The sequence below is a fragment of the Leuresthes tenuis genome, unplaced genomic scaffold (assembly GCF_036924035.1).
Source record: "Leuresthes tenuis unplaced genomic scaffold, fLeuTen1.0.hap1 SCAF_12, whole genome shotgun sequence".
In the NCBI taxonomy this organism is placed as follows: domain Eukaryota; kingdom Metazoa; phylum Chordata; class Actinopteri; order Atheriniformes; family Atherinopsidae; genus Leuresthes; species Leuresthes tenuis.
The window spans coordinates 8120929-8134168 of record NW_027325366.1 but is presented as its reverse complement, the minus strand read 5'-3'; the positions used below and the strand labels follow the sequence as shown (position 1 = coordinate 8134168).

Sequence of the window (13240 nt, the reverse complement as noted above, 5' to 3'; positions counted from 1 at the left end):
TTGGAGGGTGGCTGGGCTTAGCCTTAGAGATAGTCTGAGGAACTTGGCCATCTGGGGGGCTTCCCCCGCATCAGAAGGAGTCAGCTGAGGTGATTCAGGCATCTGGTTAGGATGCCTACTGGTTGTCCCACTTTGGAGGATTTCTAGGCACATCCTCCTGAGAGAAGGCCTGGGCCAGACCCAGGAGTCACTGGAGGGATTATATGTCTTCTGGCCTAGGAACACCTCGGGATTCCCCAGGAGGGGCTGGAGAGTGTCGCTGGGGAGAGGGATATCTGGGTTTCTCTGCTAGACCTGTTGCCTCCGCAACCCAATCTCAAATAATCGGACCAAAATTCATGAATGGATGGATATTCTAAGGCAGGGGTGGCGAACCTGTGGCTGCCGAGCCGCATGCAGCTCTTTTCTTTTTATTTCTTTACTATGAATTTTTTTTTTAATGTGCTTCAATATGATTTTAAAAAACAGGTTCCAATACTTCATACAATAAAATTAAAGATCCCATGACAATACAGAAATCTCCCACACTTGCTGAATGTAGCACAGATGTAAACACAGCCTTACACGTGCATAAGCGCAGGTAGGCCTCTGCTAAACTAGCGGCAACAATGGGATCATCATGGCTGAGTTGGGAAAACAAATAGCAAAGCAAAAATATGAAGAAAACTTTACTGTCTCACTTCAAAGCCTCAAACCTTGAGCGTCATTTTTCCTCTGTCCATCCCAATACAGTGAAGGAATTCCCCAAAGGCTCGGCAATTTGTAAGCAGAAGTTAAACAACTCAGAGACCATCACATTGGCGTCATATCAGCTGACATGGAACATTGCTCGTGCTAAGAGGCCATACAGTGATGGGGAATTTATAAAGACATGCCTTAAAGATGTTGTAGCTGTCCTCGCTCCAGAAAATGAAAACTTGAAGCGTTCTGTCTTCAGCCTGCATCTGTCACAACATACCGTGGAGCAGAGAATATTAGACATTAACATGTCATTGGAGGCACAGTTGTACACAGATCTCGAAAAATGTAGATATTTCAGCATTGCTTTGGATGAGACAAGCCACAGTTGGTGGTATCCGTAAGGTCTGTGTCAGAGGACTGCACAATAAAAGAAGAATTGCTTGACATTGTGCCATTAAAAGAAAGGACCCCGGGCATCAACCTCAAAGAGGCACTCATGGCTGTCGTTGAAAAAACTAATTTGCAGTTATTGAAATTAACTGAAAAAACTACCAATGGTGCACAACCTATGTTGGGATCTGCCAAAGGCCTTGTAGGGTTGTATAAAGCTGATGATCGTTTCCCAGATTTTTTAACATTCCACTGCATCGTCCATCAAGAGCACCTTGTATCCAAGAAGCTGAATATGGAGCACATGAAATCTGTGCAAGAAATTGTGAATTTTATTCGTACTCATGCTCTGAATCACAGACAGTTCTGAAACTTAATAGCTGACCTTGATGAAGACCTTCCCAGTGATCTGAGTCTCCACTGCTCTGTCAGATGTAACATGCTTTCTCATTTTTTTTAACTTCTCAAACCAATATCATTGTTTCTTTAGGAGAAAAAGGAGGACTATCCTGAGCTTCGTGACACCCAATGGAATTCAGATTTGGGGTTTCTGGTCGACATATTGAGTCATATCTTATCGTATCTTATTGTTGAAGTAAATGTTAAACCCCAAATAATTTTGAAAAAAACGTTTTCTTCAGAAAAATGACCACACAACAGTTTGAAAACATGAAAACTATTTATTCTTGTGTTGATAAATCTTACACTTAGGCTACATAACGTAGGGAGTAGGCCTATTTTGAATGTGAACTTAACCACTGCATTTGTAGAAATATTTTCTCAAAATATTGCTTTTAAATTTGTCAAATGAAAATAAAATTTTAACTCTTTCCCAATATCAGTTCAACAGAAAACATGAAATACCACAATGTGCTGTCAAGATGTTTTTTCTGTTTTTTTTTTAATGGTCGATCTGGTAGGTTTTTGTTGCGGTCCTTTATGATGCTCTGGATTCTTAAAATCTTTTCTCCATTTGATTTAAGCTTTTGTTTTGGAGAGGATGACGCAGACAGGAAGTTGGACTTGTGAAACACAAGAAAAGCTCGTTGGTTTTCAAAACTGCTTTAAAACTGCTTTCTGTGTGCGCAACGCGAAAATAATTAATAAAAAAAATTCAGCAGTAGGTTTCCCCGCAGGTGCAGCAGTGATGATGGTTGCCCTCAAGAAAGCCTCATCACCCGAAGAACTTGCCTGTTGCTGCTCCTCAGAGTCATTCGTCTTCGATTTCTTAGTAAATCCAAAATCCAGTCTTCTTTTAGACATGATGAATTTATTATTTAGTACCGAAATTGAGTGTTTTTTTTTCTTATTTATATGTAAAGACTAAGTAACATTCGGTTTAAGACACAGCGCCCCCATGCTTCAATGGTGAGGACAAGAATTGCATGCAGGCCGGCATCTTCATTAAATAGCGAAATAGCTATAATCACCCTCATGCACAAACCATACATTAAAAATAGCCTAATTTTACACATGATCCATGATTATGGCAGTACAAAAAGAACAAAAACAAAACGAAAAGGAAATGCTTGGGAAAAAAATTGCATTTTGCTAATATTTTAGAGACCCCCCCCCCCCCCCCCCCCCCAAAATTTCACAAATCATGTTTTCAGGGTAGCTCATGTCTCATTATGAGGGGCTGAGACCCCCCTGGCTCCCCCAACGTTTGCATCCTGAATATATATATCAAATTTAGAAAAGCTAATTTCTGAAGTCTTCTGAACTCTTCTTCTGAAACATTTGATTATGCTGATATGACCATTCTCCCATGTGAATATATAAAACATGGTTCATTCTCCCTTAGATTACAATTTATTTTGCAAAGTGATTTTTTATAAAAAATAGTTTTTGCTAATTTTTTGCTCATAAAGATATTTGTTGTTGTTACATGATGCTACATGTGTACCCCCTATATCATTTTCAAATTACAAATAATTAATTACAATAAATTACAAATAAAATTGAGTGCTATTATGTTGTATTCTTACAATTCTAACTCAAAAAATGTTTGGATGCTGTGTAAAATGTAAATAAAAATAGAGTGCAGTAATTTACAAATTGCTGTGAAATTCAACATGAGGTGACTCTCATTTTTAACATTTAATATTAGTTTATGAAATTGTATTCAGCTTTTATTTACATTTTACATAATAATTGAACCTTTTTCTTATTGAAGCTGTACTTTCGTGTGTTTCTGCTCCAACACAGTGTCAGTTCTAGTACTATACAGATGTAATGAGGAAGAATGAAATGCAGGAAAAAGGTATAACAGATGTTATGTTAATATGATTCACCTGTTCAAAACTAGCCAAAGGTAAGCCATTTAGTTGAATTACAATCTTACAAGGAGTTTTCTTAGTGATAAATATGAATTGTGCACATTTGCTGGTGTAAAATCCCTCCATATTATCGCCATATTCAGACAAGACAGAGCAGTTTTAACCCTGCAGTTGAGCAACAAGACTCATTAGGCAAATCTGCAGTTCTTTTTATACTGATTTAGTATAACTAGAATACCTCTGCTAAAACTCTGGCTTCTGCTCATGCAAATTGGTATGAAACATGGGCACAGACTGGAAATACTGTTCCCAGTAGCTTATTCAAATAAACAGCAAAATGAGGGGTCTATTATCTGAATTATACAGATTATTCTGTCAGGAAAATGAGCGACCAAAGTACTATTCCAAAATATATATCCTTAGTGTGAAAAATATACCACTAATGTTAATATTTGCTGAAATAAAAGAAACATACTCTTGGAAGAAAATATGATTGCTATTTTGCTAGTTTGCTATTCTAAAACCTTAGATTACAGGTAAACTAACAAGAAAGAAAAGGCTTTTTATGATGTGTGTGAATTAACACCACTGTGATATTCTGCTCTGACATGTTTTTTAGAGACATGAAGAAAGCTCTGAGCTCTGGCTTTCCAAGCAGGTAAAGCTCTCAATTCCATTTGTCATGTTGTGTGCCTATCATTTTTAAAAGCATGTTCTCTGTTGCTGCAGTTTTGTTTTGATGTTATGTTTGTCTCAATGCCTTTGCGATTAATATAAAGAACAATTTCTTACCTTTTTGCTGCATTTTCTAAGGAAGCACCTCCCAGAACTCTCTGTATTTTTAAGAAAGGCTGGATTCACCCCCAAAATCCTGAAACTTGTGATGCAAACACAGGCTGAGCAGCAGCAAGACAGATTCTTAAATCATCCTGCTGCTTGATCTGTAATTTCATCATCATGTGTTTAATTGTAAAGTTTAGAGTTGAAAATAAAGGTGGCAGCCTTTTGAATCATTGATTTCATTCAAACTATACACCATATATATATATATATATATATATATATATATATATATATATATATATATATAGATAGATCATATTTATGATGTTTCCACTGTTTATAATTAGATGATTAATTTTTAGATAGACCCCTGTTTCCAGTCTATACATTGTATAAATGTGAATAACAAGAATGCAATCATTTGCAAATAATTAAAACCCCACTATTTGAATAATTAGAAACACACTGTTAAAAAGTGGTGTATTGTGTTCTGCCCCTCATTTCCTTATTTAGTCAAGAAAATGGGAAATGAGCGCAGCGATTTTTCAAAACATGTGCAAATATGGATGCAAATACACTATATAGGGAAAAAAATGTTTCTTCAACTGTATTAACACAGCAAGAACCCTCAAATACAAGCTTTCTAATGATTTCTTTAAGTAGTTTTCTGGATTAGATCTGCTGGCCTCTGGAAGAACATCCGAAAGCTTCCATTCTTTTCAAAATCACCCCACACTTTTTTAATGATAATGACATTCAGGCTTTGGGAGTCATGACTACATAAAGGCCTGCCGTCACTGATTTTCAGTACAGTTATTGTGACATTTGGCATATATCAGCCTTGTTTCCCTGTTTCCTTTCCTTTAGAATATATCCTTGACAATCAGCATTCAATAAAGACCATTTGTAATAGCTTTGGAGAATATTTGAAGGATCAACTTAAGGGCCACATGTCTCCCTTGGATCTTGTGTCAAGCCTTCACTGGATCTTTTCTTATTTCTTAAGGACAGTCCTTTCAAATACTCTTCTTTTGTCGTGGTTTGTTTTTTAGGCCCATCACTTTTTTTTGCTGATACAACGAAAGATATGGGAACAAATTATGTATCTTTGCAGATGGTTGATAGTAACAAAGTACCAAATTAAAATTTTGTAAACTGAAAAAGATAAAATATATAGCTATAGACACACCTATTCAAGAGAGAGTTCAGAAAGACATTAGCACAGCACAGTGTCATACATGGAGCTGTGGAACAGGAACAAGAAAGGAACAGGAACAAGACTTCTTCTTGACAACATTGACAGCCTATGTGTTGTTACATACTTGCATTCTGTCAAATGCTAACATTAGATAAACCTTGTCCCTGATCCTACCTTAAAAAAGGCTTTATATCAGAATCAGAATCAGAAGCATTTATTGTCAATCAAGCATTACAACATTACATTGCACGCAGATTGAAATGGCGTTTATCCAACTCCAGGAGTTAGATTGGTCGCAGCCATCGAGGGCGCAAAGGAAGCCCAATTATTGTTGAGTAGCTGAAATTTCCATTTCAAACAAGAATGAGAAAAGTAATTTACTTTCAGAACTACAATAATCTCTTCTCTTGAATTCCAAAACACTTGACAGAATGTTAAGAGCATATGGTTCAATACGGTATAAACAAGAGCAGATTTATTCAAAGTTGTAGCAAGCATAAAACTGTAAATAAGCAAAAATTTAAAATTAAATCAAATTTATTGCTTTTCTGTGTTTCAACATTCGCACGAGTTGCTTTCTTTGTGAAATCTACCAGTAGATATACATGACTTGTCTATCATCGCGTGGAATTTTTGTTTTGAAATGTCCCAACATTTATGGAAACATTGCTGTAAGTAGAAAAGTATGATCTATGCTTAAGAATGTTATCACTTTCACGCGTGACTTATATTGTCAATTATGATAATTTAGCTTGGTATTAAACTCTTGATTTAAAGCAGATAACGTGCATTACAATAAGTTTTTGTCACGAGGCCAGCGGCGTGATAGTTTTTACTTGTCTGCACTGTTTGTGTTTGCTACCTTCCCCTCCCCCTTGCACTCTGTCTCCTCTGGAGCCGTCTACCTCACACTCTACACCTGCCCTGCTGCTACAATCAAGCCACCTGGTTCCCATCAGCTCATCATCCAGTCTACATTTAGTTCCCGTCCTACGTTCAGTTTCTGCCGGATAGTCACTCTGTTCATACGGTTTGTCAGAAGTGAACTTCTGGCCAAACTTGCCCTTTTGAACCAGTGCTAACCAACTGCTAGTCGGTTCAGTAATATAACCTGTTTTATTTGTTCAGTTCCCTGCCCTGCTTGTCTGCCTGTGTGCCTGCCAGCTCTGCCCACCTGCCAGGCCTGCCTGCCAGCCCCGTCTGCCAGCCCAGGCATCTCCTCCAGCCCTTTACCTCCTTGGACCAGCACCCCACCTTCCTAAACCTCCCTTGTTTAAAATAAACGTGTTCTTTGGTCAGACGGTGTCTGAATTTCGGTTCCTAGCAAAGGTGTGACAGTACGATCCAGCCATACAGGACCCAACCAACAATGACCACGTCCGCCAGGCAGTCACCCATCATGGCACACTGCTTAGCCAGCACTCACAGTTACTGAGGGAAGTAATGGACAGTCTCAGAAAGCTGACCACTTGGGTGAAGGAGATTTGGGATCAGATGAATCTGCTCTCAACCGCCAGTCCCAACTCCAGCAGTATCAACCTCTGTTCTTGTCAAGGAGCCATGGGTTCCTCCCCCGGATTGCTATGAAGGTGACTTTGGATTATGTTGTTCCTTTTTGTTGCAATGCGATCTTGTGTTCCTGCCCCTGTCTTACTCAACGGAGCAGTCGAGAATTGCTTACCTGATGGGGCTTCTACGTGGAAATGCCTTGGCCTGGGCTGCAGCCTTGTGGGAGAAACTGTCACTAGTCACCACTTCCTACGCTGCCTTTTTAGCTGAGATGAGGAGGGTTTTCGACCACCCGGTTCGTGGCCAGGATGCCTCCAAGAGGTTAATCTCCTTACGTCAAGGTATGCGTAGTGTTGCTGAGTTTTCAGTTGAGTTTCGTACCCTGTCCCTTGAGAGTGGCTGGAATAATGAATCACTTAAATCAGTTTTCTGTCAAGGATTAAATGATGTGATTAAAGACTAACTTGTTTCTTACCCGGAGCCCCCTGATTTTGAGGGTTTAGTGTCCTTAGCTATCCGCATTGATAATTGGCTGCGAGAGTGGAGAAGAGAGGAGCAATGACGCCCATCCACTGCTTCTCCAGGGCATTTTCCATCTGCCTTAGAATCCCGTGGGTGAAGGTGGCACAGTTCCTGGCCTGCTAAGGAGGGACCCCTCACCTGTGCTGATGCAACTGGAACGTTTCCACCTGGAACCCGAGGAGCGTCAGCGCTGCATTAGGAGTAACAGCTGCCTGTATTGTGGGAGACCTGGGATTTTCCTGTCCTCCTGTCCTCATTGCTCGGCAAACGACTGGGCTCGTCAGTAGGAGGGAAAATTCTGTCGAGCCACACCTCCCTTTCCTTCTCCCCCCGAACACAAGTGCAAGCAACTTTGTCGTGGAAAGGTCAGTCATTTGATTGCTCAGCTCTTCTAGATTCCGGTGCAGATGAAAATTCCCTTCATGCTACCGTTACTAAGCAGTAAAGTTGCCTTCCATCAACCTTGATAAGCCTCTTGATACAAGTGCATTAGATGGTCGACTCTTAGCCAACATAACTCGAAGGACTGTAACTGTGCGGTTACAATTGTCTGGTAATCACCTGGAGGAGCTCAGTTTTCACATAATTAACTCACCATCCATTACAGTAGTCCTCGGTCTCCCCTGGCTAGCACAGCACAATCCCCAAGTAGATTGGAGGAAATGAGAAATTATCAGCTGGAGCCCTCATTGCCATACAAGTTGTTTGCTGTCAGTCCCACCTTATTCTGTGCCCAGTCCTGAACCCCTGCCTGAAGTCCCTGATCTGTCCTCCATTCCCCCTGAATACCATGATCTCCAAACTGTATTCAGTAAGGAATGTGCTCTGTCTCGACCCCCCCATCTGTGGTATTGATCTCCTGCCTGGCACTTTCCTTCCCAGCAGCCGCCTTTACAGCCTCACCAAGCTCAAGCAGTAGGCCATGGAGAGGTGTATTAAGGACTCCCTGGCTGCCAGCATCATTCGTCCCTTCTCGTCACCCCTAGGAGCGGAGTTTTTCTTTGGCAAGAAAGATGGGTCCCTCTGACCATGTATTGTTTTTCATCCATTAAACAATATCACCATTAAGAACAATTACCCTTTGCCTTTGAATTCTGCCTTTGACTCTCTCCAGGGGGCCACTGTGTTCACAATGCATACCACCTAGTGAGGATACGGGACGGAGACAAATGGAAGATGGCCTTTAACACTCTTCTGGGTCATTTTGAATATCTAGTGATGTCGTTTGGGCTCACAAATGCCCCGGCCATCTTCCAGGCCCTGGTAAATGATGTCCTCAGGGACATGTTGCACCGTCTTGTCAGGTAAACTGTCTTTGTTTACCTGGATGATATTCTCTAGGAATTTGTCTGGACATGTCCAGCATGTCCGCCAGGTCCTGCAAAGACTGTTGGAGAATTGTCTCTTTGTGAAAGCAGAGAAACGTTTCATGCTTCATCAACTTCCTTCCTGGGTTTCATCATTGCTGAAGGGAAGGTGAGGATGGACCCAGCCAAGGTAAAAGCATCCTTGATTTGCCCAACCCTAGCAATCGTAAGGCGTTAGAAAGGTTCCTTGGATTTACTAATTTCTATAGAAGATTCATCCAAAACTATAGTTGTGTGTCTGCCCCTTCAACTGCACTAACCTCGACCTCAAAGCCTTTCCAGTGGACATCTGCTGCTGAATCAGCTTTCATTAAGCTCAAGGGTTTATTTACTACTGCACCCGTCCTCATCCAGCCAGACCAGGAGAAGCAGTTTGCTGTTGAGGTGGATGCTTCAGACATCGGGGTGGGGGCAACTCTCTCCCAGCGCTCCACCAAGGATGGTAAGCTCCATCCCTGTTCCTTTTTGTCTCACCGTTTATCTCCAACAGAGAGGAACTATGATGTGGGCAACCGTGAGCTCTTGGCAGCTAAGCGGTTCAGTGCTTGTCAAGCCAGGTGATCTCTCTTTTTTGGCCGATTTAACTTTACTCTAACCTACAGGCTGGGTTCTAAGAACACCAAGCCCAACGCGCTGTCCCGGATGTGTGGGAGGGAGGATAGGCCCATTGAGTCCCCAGAACCCATCATGCCGAAATCCTGTGTTGTCACTGCAGTGTCCCTGAGGATTGAAGAGGAGGTAAAAGAGGCCCAACAGACACAACCTGACCCAGGTAATGGCCCTCCGGGTCATCTGTATGTCCAAGACTCTGTTAAGACCTCAGTACTGCAATGGACCCATTCATCATAACTTCCCTGTCATCCAGGGTTAAATCGAACATTTGCCTTCCTTAGACGATGGTTTTGGTGGCCATCTATGGATATAGATGTAAAGTTGTTTGTCTGCTTGCCCTGTTTGTGCACAGAACAAGTCTTCAACTCAACCTAGCATGTGCCATCCACTGCCTGTGCCCCGCCGTCCCTGGATTTTGTAACTGGTCTGCCTGCCTCAGCTGGTAACATGGTAATTCTTACTGTCGTGGACCGCTTCAGTAAATTTACTCATTTTTTGCCTCTGCCTAAGCTGCCCTCGGCCAAGGAGACGGCTGATCTCTTGGTCAGAGAGGTGTTCTGTATATATGGGCTGTCTACTGATATCGTTTCGATCGTGGGCCTCAATTCACCTCTGCCGTCTGGAAGGCTTTCTGTTCCTCTGTTGGAGCCACGTCAGTTTGTCCTCTGGATAACATCCATAATCTAATAGTCAAGCCAAAAGAGCAAACCTGGATCTAGAGACACCCCTTCACTGCATGGTTTCCTCCGACCTCTCAACTTGATCTATCCTTATTCATTGGGTGGAATATGCTCATAACACATTGCCTTCATCTGTTATAGGTATGTCACCATTCCAGTGTGTTTTTGGGTATCAGCCTCCCCTATTCCCCTCACAGGAGAAGGAGCTCTCAGTACCCTCAGTCCAAGCACAAGACATGGCACCGTGCACGCTCAGCGTTACTCCAAGCCTCAGACCGCTACAAGCGCCAAGCGAACCGCCATTGCACTCATGCACCTTGCTATGCTCCTGGAGACAAAGTATGGCTTTGAGACAAGGGATGAGAAAAGGTGGACTTCTAGCCAAACTTGCCCTTTTGAACCAGTGCTAACCAATTGCTAGTCGGTTCAGTAATATAACCTGTTTTCTTTGTTCAATTCCCTGCCACCTCGCCTGCCAGCCCAGCCATCTCCTCCAGCCCTTCACCTCCTTGGACTAGCGCCCCACCTTCCTACATCTCCCTTGTTTAAAATAAATGTGTTCTTTGGTCAGACGGTGTCTTAATTTCAGTTCTTAGCAAAGGTGTGACAGTTTTGCAGGGAATCAACCTTCCAATTACCCATATAAAGAAAAATCCTGTGAAATCGTCACGGTTATAAATAGTTGATTCTATAAGCTGCGTTACATTTGAGAAAATGCATTGCGCAATATTTTTTTAGAGCTTCAGACAGAATAAAATGGTGGTCTTTCCTGGATACATTATTCACAGTAACTTTTTCTTGAAATGTTGATTATTTCATTCAATAAGCAGTTACAATGGTAACAAAATGTGCATTTTTCATGTATCATTTTTTTTTACAGATTGATATGTGTAGACTAAAAAATCTTTTTCTGGAGACAATTTCCACATACAGTACTTTTTATTCTTTTGTTCATGTTGTTATTAAATATAATGTATTTTACTGTAACACTCTTTTATTTCCCAGCTTCTGAAGAAACAAGAAAGATGAATTGAAAATCTTTTCAGAGATTAAACCTTCAGCTTTTGTTGTACTGACTTTTCTCTCATGCTTTTTGAAGTTATTTGAAAATTTGTAGTGTGTGTGTCTTGAAAATGTTGATGCAAAGTATTTGTCATTCCAAGCTTTAGAAGTAAAACTACACAAACGTTGCACCAGGGCACAAAAAGGTAACTTTGTAAAACCCTGATTTCATACTTGCCTTCCACAGAATCAAGAACCTGTGTTCTCCAAAGATGGCAAAAGATTTTTTCTGACTGTCCCAGTAAAACAAGGAGGTCGAGGAGAGTTTCATCACATCGCCATGTTCACAACACAGGTGAGGACTCATTCAAGGTTGATAAAGACTATACCACAGCCACCATTTTTGACACACAAAGAGCCACACTAAATTCTTTATTTTTCCATGTAGATGAATGTTGGTTGTGTAGATGCAGTCTGGTCCCAAAAATATGTGAAATGAGCATATCTTCTTGAAATTGCATTACATGGTCAGGACAGGAAATGTGACAAACAGTTGTCGATATGATTGTCCTTCAGTGACTGTAGCATGTAAAGAACTCATGCTTATTGAACAGCCCTCTGTCAGAGCAACTTGCTTGGTTATCTGGGTACCAAGGTGAGAAGTCCCACTCCAACAATGCACAATGCAACCACCTCTGTCAAAGAACTCCAGGATTCATTCTTTGAAGTTGTAGTGCTTTTAAGCTAATGTCAGACTGCCCACACTGTAATTAATCTAGCCCCCCCCCCCCCCCCCCCCCCCCCCCCCCCCTAAAGAGCAGATAGACATTACAGAAACTTTGATCCACTGAAATATTGAATAGGCACAAAATTCTTTACAATTTGACCCATACTGAACAAGAATGGTTTGACTGGTAACACAATGGAGAAAAAAGAAAACATGCTTAAACATGTGCAGCTGGCAGGCTGCGACTGATGTGTGGCTGACATGTCTTTTTAAATAGCACCAAGTAAAAAAAAATTGACACTAAGTAGACCAATAGATCAGTTCAGTCATTTATTAAGCAAATCCCTCTACCAGTTGCTGATATATATATATATATATATATTTTTTTTTTTATTAGAATTTTGTATAAGACAAGTTACAAAAAACAGAAAAGAGACGTACAAACAAAAGTACGAGTACAAGAGTAGAAAGAACAAATAAAGTACAAAAAAAGAAACATTTAAAAATGTCTGCTGCATCACTGACACTAGAATCTTCGCACAAGTACTAAACAAAGATGGCAAAGGTGGGGATGGAACTCTATGAACTCCCTTGCTGGTCAAGATCAATGTTGTATTTATCAAGGTGAATCAGAAATCTGGCTGCCATATATCTGAAAATTTATGAAGACTGACCATAATGCACAATCGAACCTTTTCCATATGCAATAACCCAATGATCTCACTCAACCGATCTTAAACTGAGGTACAGTGTCTGACTTCCAGAGTTTTAAAATCATTTTCTTTGCAATTGCCATTCCATACAAAATTGTGCTTGCACTTAGACTTTGTGTTTAAGCAGAGAAGGAGAAACACCAAATAATGCAATCATTGGGTAAGGCTCAAACACACAGCTGTACATGTCAGAAAACCACTTAAATATGTTACACCAAAAGTTCTACAGTTTGGGACATGTCCAAAAGAGGTGGGTCACAGAACCCTCTGCAGATTTACAGCTGTCACATAGAGAGGAAATAGTGGGAAAGATTCTGTGCAATATGGTTTTTGAATACTGAAGCTTATACATAACCTTAAATTGAATTAACTGGTGCCTGGTGTTGATAGAGAAAGATCAAGTCCTTCTAAGGCCCTCTTTCCAAACTTCATCTCCAATCTGCATTCCCAGCTCCTCCTCTCAGGAGTGTTTGGTATGAACCGTATGTTCAAAGAATATATTTACAATGTAGATATTTTTTCTGTACATTTTTTATCTATCTACATTACAGAAAAGAAAAATAAATTTGAAATGTATTGAATTGAATAATTGAATGTATTCTTTTTATTTTCACATTTCAATTTAATTTCACTTGAAGCAATGTAAAGCTGTCCATTACAGGTAACTTAAAAACTGCATACATTAAAATAACACTCATGACAAAAAAATAACATTTTCAATTCTCAATCAATTTTGTACATCTTTAAAAACTGTCTAAGTGTGACGTATAAACTGTT

At 40.5% G+C, this 13240-nt stretch overlaps 1 protein-coding gene across 1 annotated transcript in view; it reads left to right on the top strand.

Moving 5' to 3' along the window:
- LOC140319006 (inactive dipeptidyl peptidase 10-like) overlaps positions 1 to 13240 on the top strand; it is a 189896-nt gene that overhangs the window by 105552 nt on the left and 71104 nt on the right. The window contains exons 12-13 of the mRNA XM_072396517.1: positions 3970 to 4008; positions 11271 to 11378. Coding sequence (XP_072252618.1) covers positions 3970 to 4008; positions 11271 to 11378 — 147 coding nt within the window. The remainder of the gene's footprint in view (positions 1 to 3969; positions 4009 to 11270; positions 11379 to 13240) is intronic.